Source organism: Chiroxiphia lanceolata, chromosome 5 (genome assembly GCF_009829145.1).
Source record: "Chiroxiphia lanceolata isolate bChiLan1 chromosome 5, bChiLan1.pri, whole genome shotgun sequence".
NCBI classification, from domain to species: Eukaryota; Metazoa; Chordata; class Aves; order Passeriformes; family Pipridae; genus Chiroxiphia; species Chiroxiphia lanceolata.
In genome coordinates this window covers 49,549,413-49,561,566 of record NC_045641.1, presented here as the reverse complement: position 1 = coordinate 49,561,566, position 12,154 = coordinate 49,549,413, and the positions used below count along the sequence as shown (strand labels likewise).

The following is a 12,154-nucleotide window of genomic DNA, read 5'->3' as shown; positions in this document are numbered from 1 at the left end:
ATATAAAATACAGCATTTTAAACACTCATTACAGAAATGGTAGAGCAACTGGTCCTTCACAAAACACAAGAAAAACTATGTCAGTTATGACTAATTTGCCTTGTATAGGTAGGACCTTGTATCCAGAAGGTTCTACTGAAACCAAGTATTAATGTGTCAGAGAAAATACTCACTTTTATGCAACAAAATTTCAAGATTAAATCCAAAAATCAGGATACTGAAAGCCTATATATGCCTACTATTAGATAATTCTGTGGAAAAGATTCAGCATTCAATATTGAACTATTTTTAAAACCGAGGATGGTGAGATTACAATGAATGTAATTAATGGTGGGTTTGAGTCTACATTCCCTATAAAATTTTAATCTAGAAATTCCATTTTTCAACATGATTTCTTTAAGAAATGGGGTTTATAACTGCCATTTAGTTTCCCACTCAATTTCTGTAGCCATTAGGTAGAGGGGAAGATATTAGCATCCTACTATGACCAAATACAAAACAGGGCCTGAGCCATATGTTTCACTTCTTGGCAGCTGAAACTCTGCCAGTTTTACTGTCATACCTAGCGTGGAGTCTCCTGAAGCATCTAATTTACCCTAATCTAATTTTGGCTGGCCAAATCAACACATTTTTTCACAAACCTGGTAAGCCCACTGCACAAATATAAACCAGGAATGTGGTAGAGAGTTAAAAATAATGATTTTTTCATGTCAGAAAAAAAAGAAACAAAGTTGGTTTTGCTCGTTTTAGTTAGTTACTTCCTTAATGGAAAGCAATAAAACTTTTAAGAAATGTGTTTACAGTCCATAGGGAGTTTCTTACCTGCACTCACAGGTGCTTGAAAAGTTGCTGGTGTGCTCTCTCCTACGTTCCTCTTTGACTCAAGCATCTGCCTCACTGTGCCAGTATTTCTATGGAATGAAGTTTCAAGTAGCATTTCTCAGTAAGTCATGTCAGGTACATTTATGAACAGTACAATGGTGAAAAAATCCCCTTATTTTAGAGCTATTCTTGCCATTGAGATTTTCTAAACCCATTTTCTGGTCCTCATGGAAATTAACTTTGAATATTCTCCTACTAAAAAAGTGCAGAATTATTTGTACATTTTCAAGTGCTTTCACCAAGTTTGCCTTCCAGTATGAGAATTTTCTCATTCTTGAAATTAAACTTATAGTTTTATCCATAATTTTTAACCACTAAAACAACAGCCCAATTTACCTAAGAATACATTCAATATTGTCAATTTATGACTTCTGTGAAAGCAAATTGAATTTTACAACTGAAGAGCAATGAAGGAAAAGGAAGAACACTTTAATTAAAAAAACTCAAAATATTGGGATTATCCATGACATTAGGTATCTGAAGTATCCTACTGTAAATTTTAACATGGTCACAGCGATGTGGTTTGCTTACCTATACGTTGCATTGTTTGTATTTGCAGTGTCAGCTGCTGCTTTCCCTGGAGATGCAGGTGCATTTGCTGAATTCTACACCAAATGAGAGAGAGTGAAAGAAAAGCCGTAACAAAACAACTCTAAGTCAGCTTGCAAACTTATGTTTTCATTCTATTTCATATCCACTCACTTCTGTGTAAGAGATTCATTTTCTGAAGCCAACACTGCAGGAGAACTTTACAACCCCCTGAAATTTCCTTGGTCCTACCTGCCTCCCTCTCCTATATCCTCTCTTTCCTTTTGCCCCTCCACTCCAGAATCAAGGTACTGGGATTCACTCTTATTTACACTGTACTCTTCATACTAAAGTAAATTAGATTCAATTATATACAGTTTAAGGTGTTTTCATGCTAATAACGGCTAAAGAAGCTTCTGTACAAATCAGAATTACAAACAGATGTTGAAAAACTTCTTTCATATCAGTGTCTTTAACCAAACCAGACAAACCTACTTTGTGAATGCCACTGAACAACCAAATCACATCTTTCTGCATATAAATTTTCTTTATTTTTCAACACAAGGTTTAGGCTAACTCAGAAAAAGAAAACCAAACCACAACACTATCTAGGTTCTTACTTCCTGCCTCTTCTTCCAGTCCTCCTTGGCTGCTCCAAACCGCTTTGTCAATCTAGCAATTTTAGCCTAAATGGGAAGAAGATGAAAACAAACAAAACCATAAATGTCCTCCTCAAGAACCATTAAAGAAATTATACAAACTAAAAGATATACAACTAACACATCAAGTCGAAGGCTATCTTCGTATGAGGGGAAATTATTCTTCCTTGAAATACAGTACAACTGTATTATTTCAGAATAGCAGAAAGATACATCTGCATATCACAATCAAGCTCTCTTATAGGCAACTTGAATTATTTCCTTCCTATTCACAATTGCACAAACCGAATCCCTCTTTCATATTCACACAAAACTCTACATACATGAAAGCCTTACATGATGTTATTAATTTGACAGTGTAGCTGATGGCTAAAGACACTGGTACACAAGTATATTGTAAGCGTCTTAGCACTTAAAAAGTCAACATAAAACGTCTGGGGCACAAGAGGAAAGAGCTGTGTGGTAAGAACTGGTCTGGCAAACTCCATATTTTTTTTAACGCTAAAAGTATAACAGCCTTATTGTTTGAAGTTGTTATGACAGAAGTTTTTAATTGTCTTGTCACTTCAAAATTCTTTGATTTTTGTGATGTTCCTCATGTCACCACTATGTATGTATTTTCTATAAAGAATACAAGAAAGCATGCTGCATTCACCACTAGCTATTTGTTTCCTTGCTGATTATTTAGTTTCTGGGGAAACAACAGTCAGCAAAATTCTGGCTTCATAGAGGCATTAGATATTTTCATACCTAGAATTTATTTGAAAAATGTCATCTAACAGAACAGCACAGAATGGAAGAGGAGAATGGAAAAGTAGTTTACTAGCAGCTTATGAATCAGTTTGCCAGAAGGAAGATCTGCTTTGGGTTTTTTTTCCTGATTAATTGGTTGCATTCCTCTTTCTAAGTTGGAAAATACAGTTTTAAAACTCAAAAGGAACATTAGCATTTCCTGCTCCCCCACCCTCTTCTCCCCTTGTGGAGCCAAAATGGCTTCCCTACTGACAACTACAGGAGACTTACTACTAAATATTGAGGAACTTATTTTTGATTTTGACCCCAGTACACAGCTGAACACACACTCACCTGTAGTTCAGTAAATGCAGTTTTATGCCTCTTGGTACATTCAGCTTTCTCTATTCGCATTTTCAAGTCTGCCAGAGTCTTGTCAAATATCACACACTGTAAAGTGCTAAGTTTTTCTTCTAACAGTCTCTGGATAACCTGTAAAATTATTATATAAAAAAATAACAATGCAATTCCAAAATTTGGTAGACCATCTACAAAAATATTCTCAATTCTTAGCAAGTATCCTGCTATAAACAGAACAATGAGAACTGTTGTGCCCTATCAATCAAATAAATCTATAGTCACCAGTAAGTGTGTGGTTGCATAGTTAAGAAGTTTCTACATCTACTTTGGCAAATACAAATGGTCCCTCTTTGCCATTAATTTAAGAAATTAATTTCATTGCTGTATGATAAGTGCATAAAATCTTACTGAATATAAAAATAACCTTAATAACAGAAGATATTTTCTTCAAGTGCAGCGTTTACACAAAGTTTTCTTCTTACTTTTCTGGTCTTGATAGGGACACTGGCATTCAAAGAACAGAAACTAAAGACATTTAACAAAACCTTATTTCTGAGATGTATTTTCCCCTAGCAAAAATGCAGTGTTGCTTTTCTTGCAGAAGCTAAAAACAGAAAAAGAAAAGACTGATTTCCACAAATTTTGATAAACTTATTACTTAAATTTTTTCTCCCTTTTATACCTTTTGCAGCACAAAAAAAATGTCTTGGGAAACAAAAATAAATAAGCAACAAACGTGGTTCAGTTTTTGCCAACCTACATTGATGAAGTTACAACACACTAGCTAACTAATGGAAGAATAGCACAATTTTTTTTCTTCAAGATCATAGGCTCCTTACATAGCAATCAGCTATCAGCAATCAATTCTACAGAAATCTGCAAAATGCTATGTTGATTGTGCTCTTATTTGGAGACACTTTCCTTAAAGCTAGGCACAAAATAAAGCACATCACATATAAGCTTCCCAAGCTGAAATAACACCTTTACCAAGATTCTCATACTGGAGTCATATGAGACTTAAGAGTTTAACTATTTTATACATTTCAAATATAACTCCTGCAGCATAGTTTTCAAATGATATTTGGTCTCTTCTTAAAAGTAAGGCAATGTAGGACTTTATACAAAACAAGCCAACTTTTGTTATTTGAATTATATCCAGTGCTCAACCACAAAAAAGAGAAAGTGTTTGGGGGTGCAGGGAGTGGTGGGAAAGGACAGTTAATTCAAAGCTGGCAACACAAGTGACAGGTGCGCGGATGTTCTTCGCTCTGCAGCTCCGTTCTACCTTTTGTAATTTTTGGTCAACATCCTTTCTGGCTGTAATTTTTACTTGCAGTTCTGCCTCATAATCTTCTTCCATGTACCGACGATGTTTAAAATGTACATCATCCATGTCCTCAGATTTGGAACGCTTTCTCTTTAATGCTTCACCTGGAACAATCAGATACAACTGCTCGTGAGGAACTCTTGAAAAAACAGATGTCTGCAGAATGCCATGATTACTATGAAGTTTCATTTGTCTTCAATTTAAGCTTTTTCATTCTAAACCAGTAAGAATGCCTTTGGGAAAACAACATGCTTAATGACATCAGAGCAAAAAAACAGTCCCTTTGGTATCTATACATTACTGCCCTGTTAGTGAGTTCTGCTTTGTGATTCCCCAAATCACTACCACATATGCAAAATGGCTCTAGTACCACCATTCCCCTCTCCAGAACTTCCCTCCAGTTCTTCCTGCTCCTATCAGCACCATCCTATAATGAGGATACAGCTTCTGAGAAGTAAAACAAAATCCTCTTTTGAAAAGGGAATCATCTTCTCAGGATTCCAGCTCAATTAAACTGCATCTCATTCTAACTGTGCCAGCAGTGAACTGTATTTACCTGCCATGAATTTTAACCTGTACCTCCAACATCTGACTCAAAAAACATTCAAACTTTTTTCTTACTTCTTGGGTAAGAAGTAAAAATCTAACAAAAGAACAGGCTCAAAACAGAACTATAATATAAAAGTAATTTTCATCACAGTGATGAAGCACAAAAGAACCAAAGAGACCTCATTCACTCCTCCAGCTCCTGGCACTGTGTCCAGTAGAAGATTCCTGAGGACAGGAGTGACATTTGTTTTCACAGAATCTTCAAGAAGGACAACAAGGACCCAGGGAATTACAGGATGGTCAGCCTTACCTCAATCACTGGGAACATGATGGAACAAGGAATTCTAGAAATTATGTCTAAACCCATTCAGGTGGTGGTGATGGGGAATAGTCAGAATGGATTTATCAAGGGGAAATCATGCATTATCAGCTTGTTACTGAAAAAGTTGTATTTTCTTCCAAAAAGGAGTCTATGCAGCACTGGGGAAGACGTTGGAAAATTCTTTTAACTTTAGTACAAAAGTGTTTTGACCCCTACATCTGTGACTAATAGTCTTGTGTCAGCTATTGTTTCCCTATTTACCTCTATCAGTGACTAATATGTACTAGCAGATGTCTTACTTTTGAGAACAAGGATTGTGTGTCAGTGCAAAGAAGTACGTTATGACCTGGCCCCATATTTAAGATACTCTCAAGGAGAAAAGATTCATTAGAACATCTGCAACCATATCCCAGTAAGTCCACAGAACTAATTAGTATATATGCATGTATTCCAGAACTAATTAGTATATATGCATGTATTCAGGAAGTGTAATGAATATGTAATAGAATTGTGATGAATATGTATTAGTGTCATGAACATAACCTGGTCTGTTAGGTTGCTGGGTGTGTATGCTTTATGGAGCTATTCTCATGTGCCCAGTGTGCTGAATAAAGTAACATCAGCTTTCTAACCTAGCAACTGGTTGGAGAGTTTATTTCATGGTTTGCAGTGACAATCCTGAGAGAAGGCTATGGTGAGACAACTAGCTGGGTGGATGAGGGGAGAGCAATGAGTGCTGTTTATCTTGAGTAATGTTTTTGACACCCAAAACATCCTCAGAGACAAATTCATGATGTATGGCCTAGATAAATGGACTGGCACAAGGGAGGGGCTCCAAGAGCTGTGATTAGTGGCACATAGTCCAGTCACTAGTTAAGTACACCAGCAAATGCTACTGGTACCAACACTAACATCTTCATTTATGACCTAGACAATGGGATAACAGGACAATTTGCAAATGATGCAAGACTGGAAGGAGCGATTGGTACACTAAATGGTTGTCACGCCATTCAGTCACACTGACAAACTGGAGAAACAGCAAACAAGAATCTCGTGAATTTTAACAAAAGGAAATGCAAAGTACTGCACTTGGGTAGGGATGAACACATGTACTAGTACAGGTTGGGAACTTGCTGGAAAACAGCTTTGCAGAAAAGGCCTGTCTGCTCTTCATGCACATGAAGTTGAACATGGGCCAGAAATGTGCACTGTTGGCAAAGAAGGCCAACAATATCCTTGGCTGCCTGATGATGAGTATTGCCAGCAGGTTGAGGGAGGCAATTATTCCCCTCTAATCAGGACATGTGATACTGAACCTTGACTCTTATGTTCAGTTCTGGGCTTCTAAATACAAGAAAGATACAAGAATACTGGAGAGAGTGCAGTGTAGATTCACCAAGGTGTTTTACAGACTGAAGCATCCATCATCAGCTGGAATTGTTTAACTGGAGAAGGTCATTAGGGGAGAGTGAACAAGACAGAGCAAGTCTCTTAATGAGTACTAGTGACAGGACAAGAGAAATGGATGTAAACTGAAATACAGGAAATTCCACTCACACATATAAAAACTTTTTTACTGTGAGGGTGGTCAAACACTGGAAGCAGAACACTGGAAGGTTGTGGAATCCCCACCTGGGGAGATACTCAAAACCTCTCTCTGGACACGGTTCTGAGCAAACTGCTTTAGTTGACCAGGTTTTAAATAGGGGCATTGGACTACATAATCACTGAAAGTCCCCTCCAACCTCAATGATTCTGTGCTTCTAATACAAACCACCAACTGAAACATAATAGTTTTAACATTACGTACTTTTCTCTGTTTGTTTCTCTTCTTCTTTGTGGGCCTCTTCTCCTTCTTTATTCTCCTCACTCTCCTTTCTTCTCTCCTCCTTCACCTCTTCTATAAACAGAAGAAAGAACTCTATGTGTTACTTAGATGTCCAAAAGTCTTATAATCGTCCTAGTTTGACTAGCAAATTTAGAATACTTATTAAAGACCATGTCAGGGAGGGGAAATAAGAATGACAGAAAGGGAATGCAGATATGAAAAAATAAAAGAATACCCTCAAAACAAAAATTTGAACTATCATCTAACACAGTAAGATTCACTTCTGAATCTGCTTAGCAATAAAATCAGAATAACTGAACTACAGTAACTATAATAACTGAAGTAACATAATGTTTCAGTTACCTCTGAAACAAAAAGAATGTATTTTTAAACTTAGCTAAAGTTGTCAACAAACTATTTTAGCTTATTTTTCTGCATAGGGAAAATGTATAAAAATTTCAGTAACTAATTACTAATATGTTTCTCTATTTACAATTGGCAAATTCAACCATAATCTTTATGGTAGAAAAGGCCTAGATTCTTCTTTGGTTAAGAAATACGAATTTTCATTTAAAGTTTCTCACTAATACAAATCTTGATAATACAATATCACAATAGAGGACCAGTCATTTAAAATTATACATTTTAGGAAATGCGTAAATAAAGAAAAATCTGAATCCCCAAACACACAGAGGTTAAAATGAAAAATGCTAACGCATCCTGAAAAACTTTATTATCTGTTCCATTACATTCCATTATGTGTTTCATATAGACCGTATTTGCTACCTCCTACACTGGCTAGATATAACCTATAGCTATTGCTTTTGAGATTACATTAAAATCTATCCAGAGCAACTCAGCACTGTGCTACACACATCTTCTGTACACTTCTTCAATTTCCTGTACTTGTTTTGTCATTACACATCATTTACTACCTTTTCTAGGGAAAGTTCTGGCTGCAAAGGTATGCTTGATGTTCTCTTAAAATTAAATTTTACTTCTATAATGAAAAACATTTGAATGATTTAAAATAAATCACCTAATAAATCAGAAAAAGGAAGGAGTCAGAAAATAAAAATGTGAAATTATGACAATTTTTATTTTGTTAATTCATACAAGAAATAATATTCAGAAGATAAATTCAGCAAAGCAAAGCTGATTTACTTTTAAGGTAATAAAAATGGTATAGTGCCTATGTCACCTGCTTTTTAAGACTTACAGATAAGCTTCATGTGTTTAAGTGTTATGAATAAAATAGGACTCATTTACCTAAGAATCTAAAAGAGAGTAATTAAGTTCAAGAGAACATTTCCCACAATTCATAGATTTTAATATTCAGTTGAAAGACACAAATATTCCACGGAAAGATACACACACCTGGAATGTCTTTAACATAAGTTAAAAGCTTCAAAGTTAAGTTTTTTTCAGTTCTATGTAAAGGACAAGTAATGTCAGGGAGGAATAAGTCCTTCCTTTACAAATTTCCATCACTGTGAAGAAATCTAGCTCATTTAACTAAAAGTAGTTTAAACACAATGCCCAGCTAAACCTCTCCAGTTAAGGAGGAGAAAAGTTTACAACTGACTATCAGCTTATTTTTCACTGATAATTTGTGATCTTGTTATCCTAATGCTAGACAGGCAGAAGCAACGAATGCAACCCTTTAAAAAAACTGATTGTATCATCAAGTTATCAGTATATTTATTACAATCACAGTTGTCTTAAGTCACACTATTTGCTGTGCATCTCAACACAAAGGTACAAAGGTGTTTTGGGGTTTTTAAATTTTTTTTGACTGAGTGTCTGTTACTAAACAATTGAAAATACCTTGTGATAATTTATACAGCTACAAGCATTTATATCTGCTTAGTGACTGTCTGGTTGACTATTTGGATGTCAGTTCTGCTAAAATACATATATAAATGGAAATAAGAATAATCTGTAAGCCTAAGAGGATTTGAACAGTATTTGAAAGTTACTCTGGACTGCACAGTCATACTCATTATTTCACAATCTTGTGACTGCAACACTGTCCTTATAGACTGGTTAGAAATGAGGTGCACAGACAGCAATCACAAGAAGAACAAAAGGGCAGTCTTTCTAAGTAGTGAATCCCTGACCAAACTCTACACCAAAGTTATTATAATAACAGAAATACAGATTTTTCCCATAAAGCATGACAGAATTTGACTATTTTTGTTTTGGAAAAAAATCATAGATTTATGTACCTTCAACGGAATCATCAGGACTTAGACATGCTGGAGAAATGGGATGACAAACACTTTACGATACTTAACAAGGACAAATAAAGAAATCCTGCACCTGGGAAGGGAAGAACCCCTGCAATGACACAGGCTTGGGCCACACAGCTGGAGAGCAGCTCTCTTTTGAGGGCTCACACAGAGAGCAAGCAAAGCATGAGCAAAGAGCGTGCCCTGGCAGCAGAGGATGCCCAGAACTCCCTGAGCTGGCTTACAGGAACGGAGCCAGTGTATCATAGCAAGTAGTTATTGCTCTTTATTGGCAGCCTTATGCCATCTGTCAGTAAGGAGCAAGGGACTGCTTAGGGGCTGGGGACCTGTAAGAGAGGCTTGTGCAGGATGGAGAAAACAAATCTTAACAGGGACTTAAAAACTGCTTTCAGTGTCTGTTAGGTGGCTTTTAAGAAGATGGAGCCAGACTTATTGTAGAGGTGCATAGCAAAGAATAAGAGATAACACATGTAAGCAGAAATCAGAGATTCCAACCAATAAAAAGAAAAATGAACACATGAAGAAAGCCAGGTTGCCCAGAGTGGTTATCCAGTCTTATCAATTGAAGTTTTCAACACCTAACTAGATAAAGTTCTGAGCTACCTTGTCTATTTGAGAGTTGACCCTACTTTGAAAAGGAGACTGGACCTTTTGAGGTCCTCTTGTATATCATAAAATATATATAAAAAATAAATCAAGTGAATCGAATGCAAAGCAAAATATCCTTGTTTTATTTATTAACACATTTTAGTTGGGAAAAAAATATCCATAAAGGACTGAAAGATTACAACTGAGCAATCCAATATCCATTAATGGGTCCTTCAAAGTCTGTCAGACAGAAGTCTGCCTGATTTCTGGTTTGCAAAATCCAGTGGATCAAAAATGCAGCACCATGTCTTTGTCTGCTGCATTAAAGAAATCTTTTCCTACCAATATATTCAGCTACCATTTGCTGATTTAAAGACCTCCTTAATATTCCTTTGGATGAACAAAATCTATGTTCTTTTAAGGTTTCCAGTATGAAGTTTGTTTCCAAATGCTGAAATACTTTCTGCAGCAACTCTCTGAAAGTCTTCCAATATCCCTTTTTGAAGTAAAAAACAAAAATAGAAATACTATTGCAGAAGAGTGGTTTCATTGGTGCTACTTAAGTAGAACTTACTTTCCTATTAGTGAATTCAAGAATTTGGACAGCTAGTTCTATCGCAACATAGAAACAAAAGTTCATGCTTAGTTGTTTATCTGCCACTAACATGTTCTAAAATTCTCTTTTCAGAAGACAGGCTGTACTCTTTTAACTGTTGACTGCAGGTTTTTTTCTTAAAAGGTTGTATAGAAAAGCCTAGAATCTAGGTGTCTAGAATGCACTTGAAGCGCTAGAAATTCTGAGAAAGACAGACTTCAGATTTGCTCTGGCGGAGATACTTACTTGGTCCAACTTGACAGTGTACAGATGAGGTAAGAGACAGAACATAGCAACAGCTCCACAAGGCAAAAACAACAGTTCATCCAGTCCAGGATCCTACTTCTAACACTTTCATGTCAACAGCAGCTATCAAGTAGGGAGGAGTATAAGGAGGAGAAAAGAACAGTTACATACAGTCCTAGAAAACTTCCTCAGCTTTCCGAAAAACTGCTGGTGAAAGACCTCCAGAGCCTTAGGGCTTCTGTCCTTGATAGACTGCAAGAAAATTCCTCTTCCACAGAAGACAAATGTAGGTAAACTTCTACCAGTCAGTGAACTCCATATTTCTCCACATGGAAAATCACCTCTTCTTTCATGCCTTGATCCTGCCTCTCACTTTTTTCCTTTCCTCCATTTGATACATGTGGTTCTTACAGAGGAAAAGACAGGAAGTATCTAGACTCCATACCACTTGCTGTTTTCCATATCTTTGTCATATCTCTACTCCAGCTACGATGTGCGTGGAGCCAAAGGTCGAAAGACCCAGAACAAGAACATGATTGAAGAAAAGAAGAAAGTGTGTTGAAAGCTGATAGGTGCAAAGATGGACATTATTTGTTAATAGGTAGAAATATGCATACTGTAATTTTATAGGGCCAAGTATTGCTTGTTGATAGGTTGAAGATGCTTAGCTCACAGACCAGAAACAAAACTAGTTCCTCTATAAATAGAGGTTTTAAATAAAAAAATGATTCTTTGGTGACCAGCGGGGGTGTCTGTGCCACAATTGCTACAGCTGAACACTAATCAGCAGCGGGGAGTAAGTTCAATAGCATTTCAAGTCATTTTAACAAGAAATGTGTCTAGCAGAATGAGGGAAGTGATTCTCTTTCGTTGAGCTCTTCCTCCTCCCATCCGGAGCAGTATGTCCAGATTTTGGAGCCCTAATCCTAAAAAGGCACTGACAAAACCACAGCAAGTCCAGCAGAGGGTCACCAGAACGGTTAAGGGGAGGAAAAACACGGTATGTGAGGAACTGCTTTGCTCAGCCTCAATGAGTGAACACTAATTGGAGATTGTATCACTGCCTCCCATTACATAAAGGGAGGGCAGAGAGAAGACAGAACCACTACTCTTTGAGGTGCACACTAACAGAACTGGAAGCAGTGGACACAAGCTGGAACACAGAAGATTCCAATTTAGAAAATTTTTCACTGTTAAACTTGGTTAAATATTAGGCCACCCTGGAAGACATTATGGTTTATCCACCCGTAGAGAAGCACAAAAGTAAACTGCCAAGGTCCCTGAGC

At 36.7% G+C, this 12,154-nt stretch overlaps 1 protein-coding gene across 9 annotated transcripts in view; it reads right to left on the bottom strand.

The window, feature by feature from the left end:
* Positions 1–12,154, bottom strand: part of ATF7IP (activating transcription factor 7 interacting protein) — an 87,522-nt gene that overhangs the window by 33,339 nt on the left and 42,029 nt on the right. For all 9 annotated transcript variants that reach the window (XM_032687544.1, XM_032687543.1, XM_032687545.1 and 6 more), the window contains exons 3-8: positions 7,170–7,259; positions 4,447–4,592; positions 3,156–3,293; positions 2,031–2,096; positions 1,414–1,487; positions 823–911 (exon numbers count right to left, since the gene is read on the bottom strand). In XM_032687544.1, the coding sequence (XP_032543435.1) occupies positions 823–911; positions 1,414–1,487; positions 2,031–2,096; positions 3,156–3,293; positions 4,447–4,592; positions 7,170–7,259 (603 nt within the window). The remainder of the gene's footprint in view (positions 1–822; positions 912–1,413; positions 1,488–2,030; positions 2,097–3,155; positions 3,294–4,446; positions 4,593–7,169; positions 7,260–12,154) is intronic.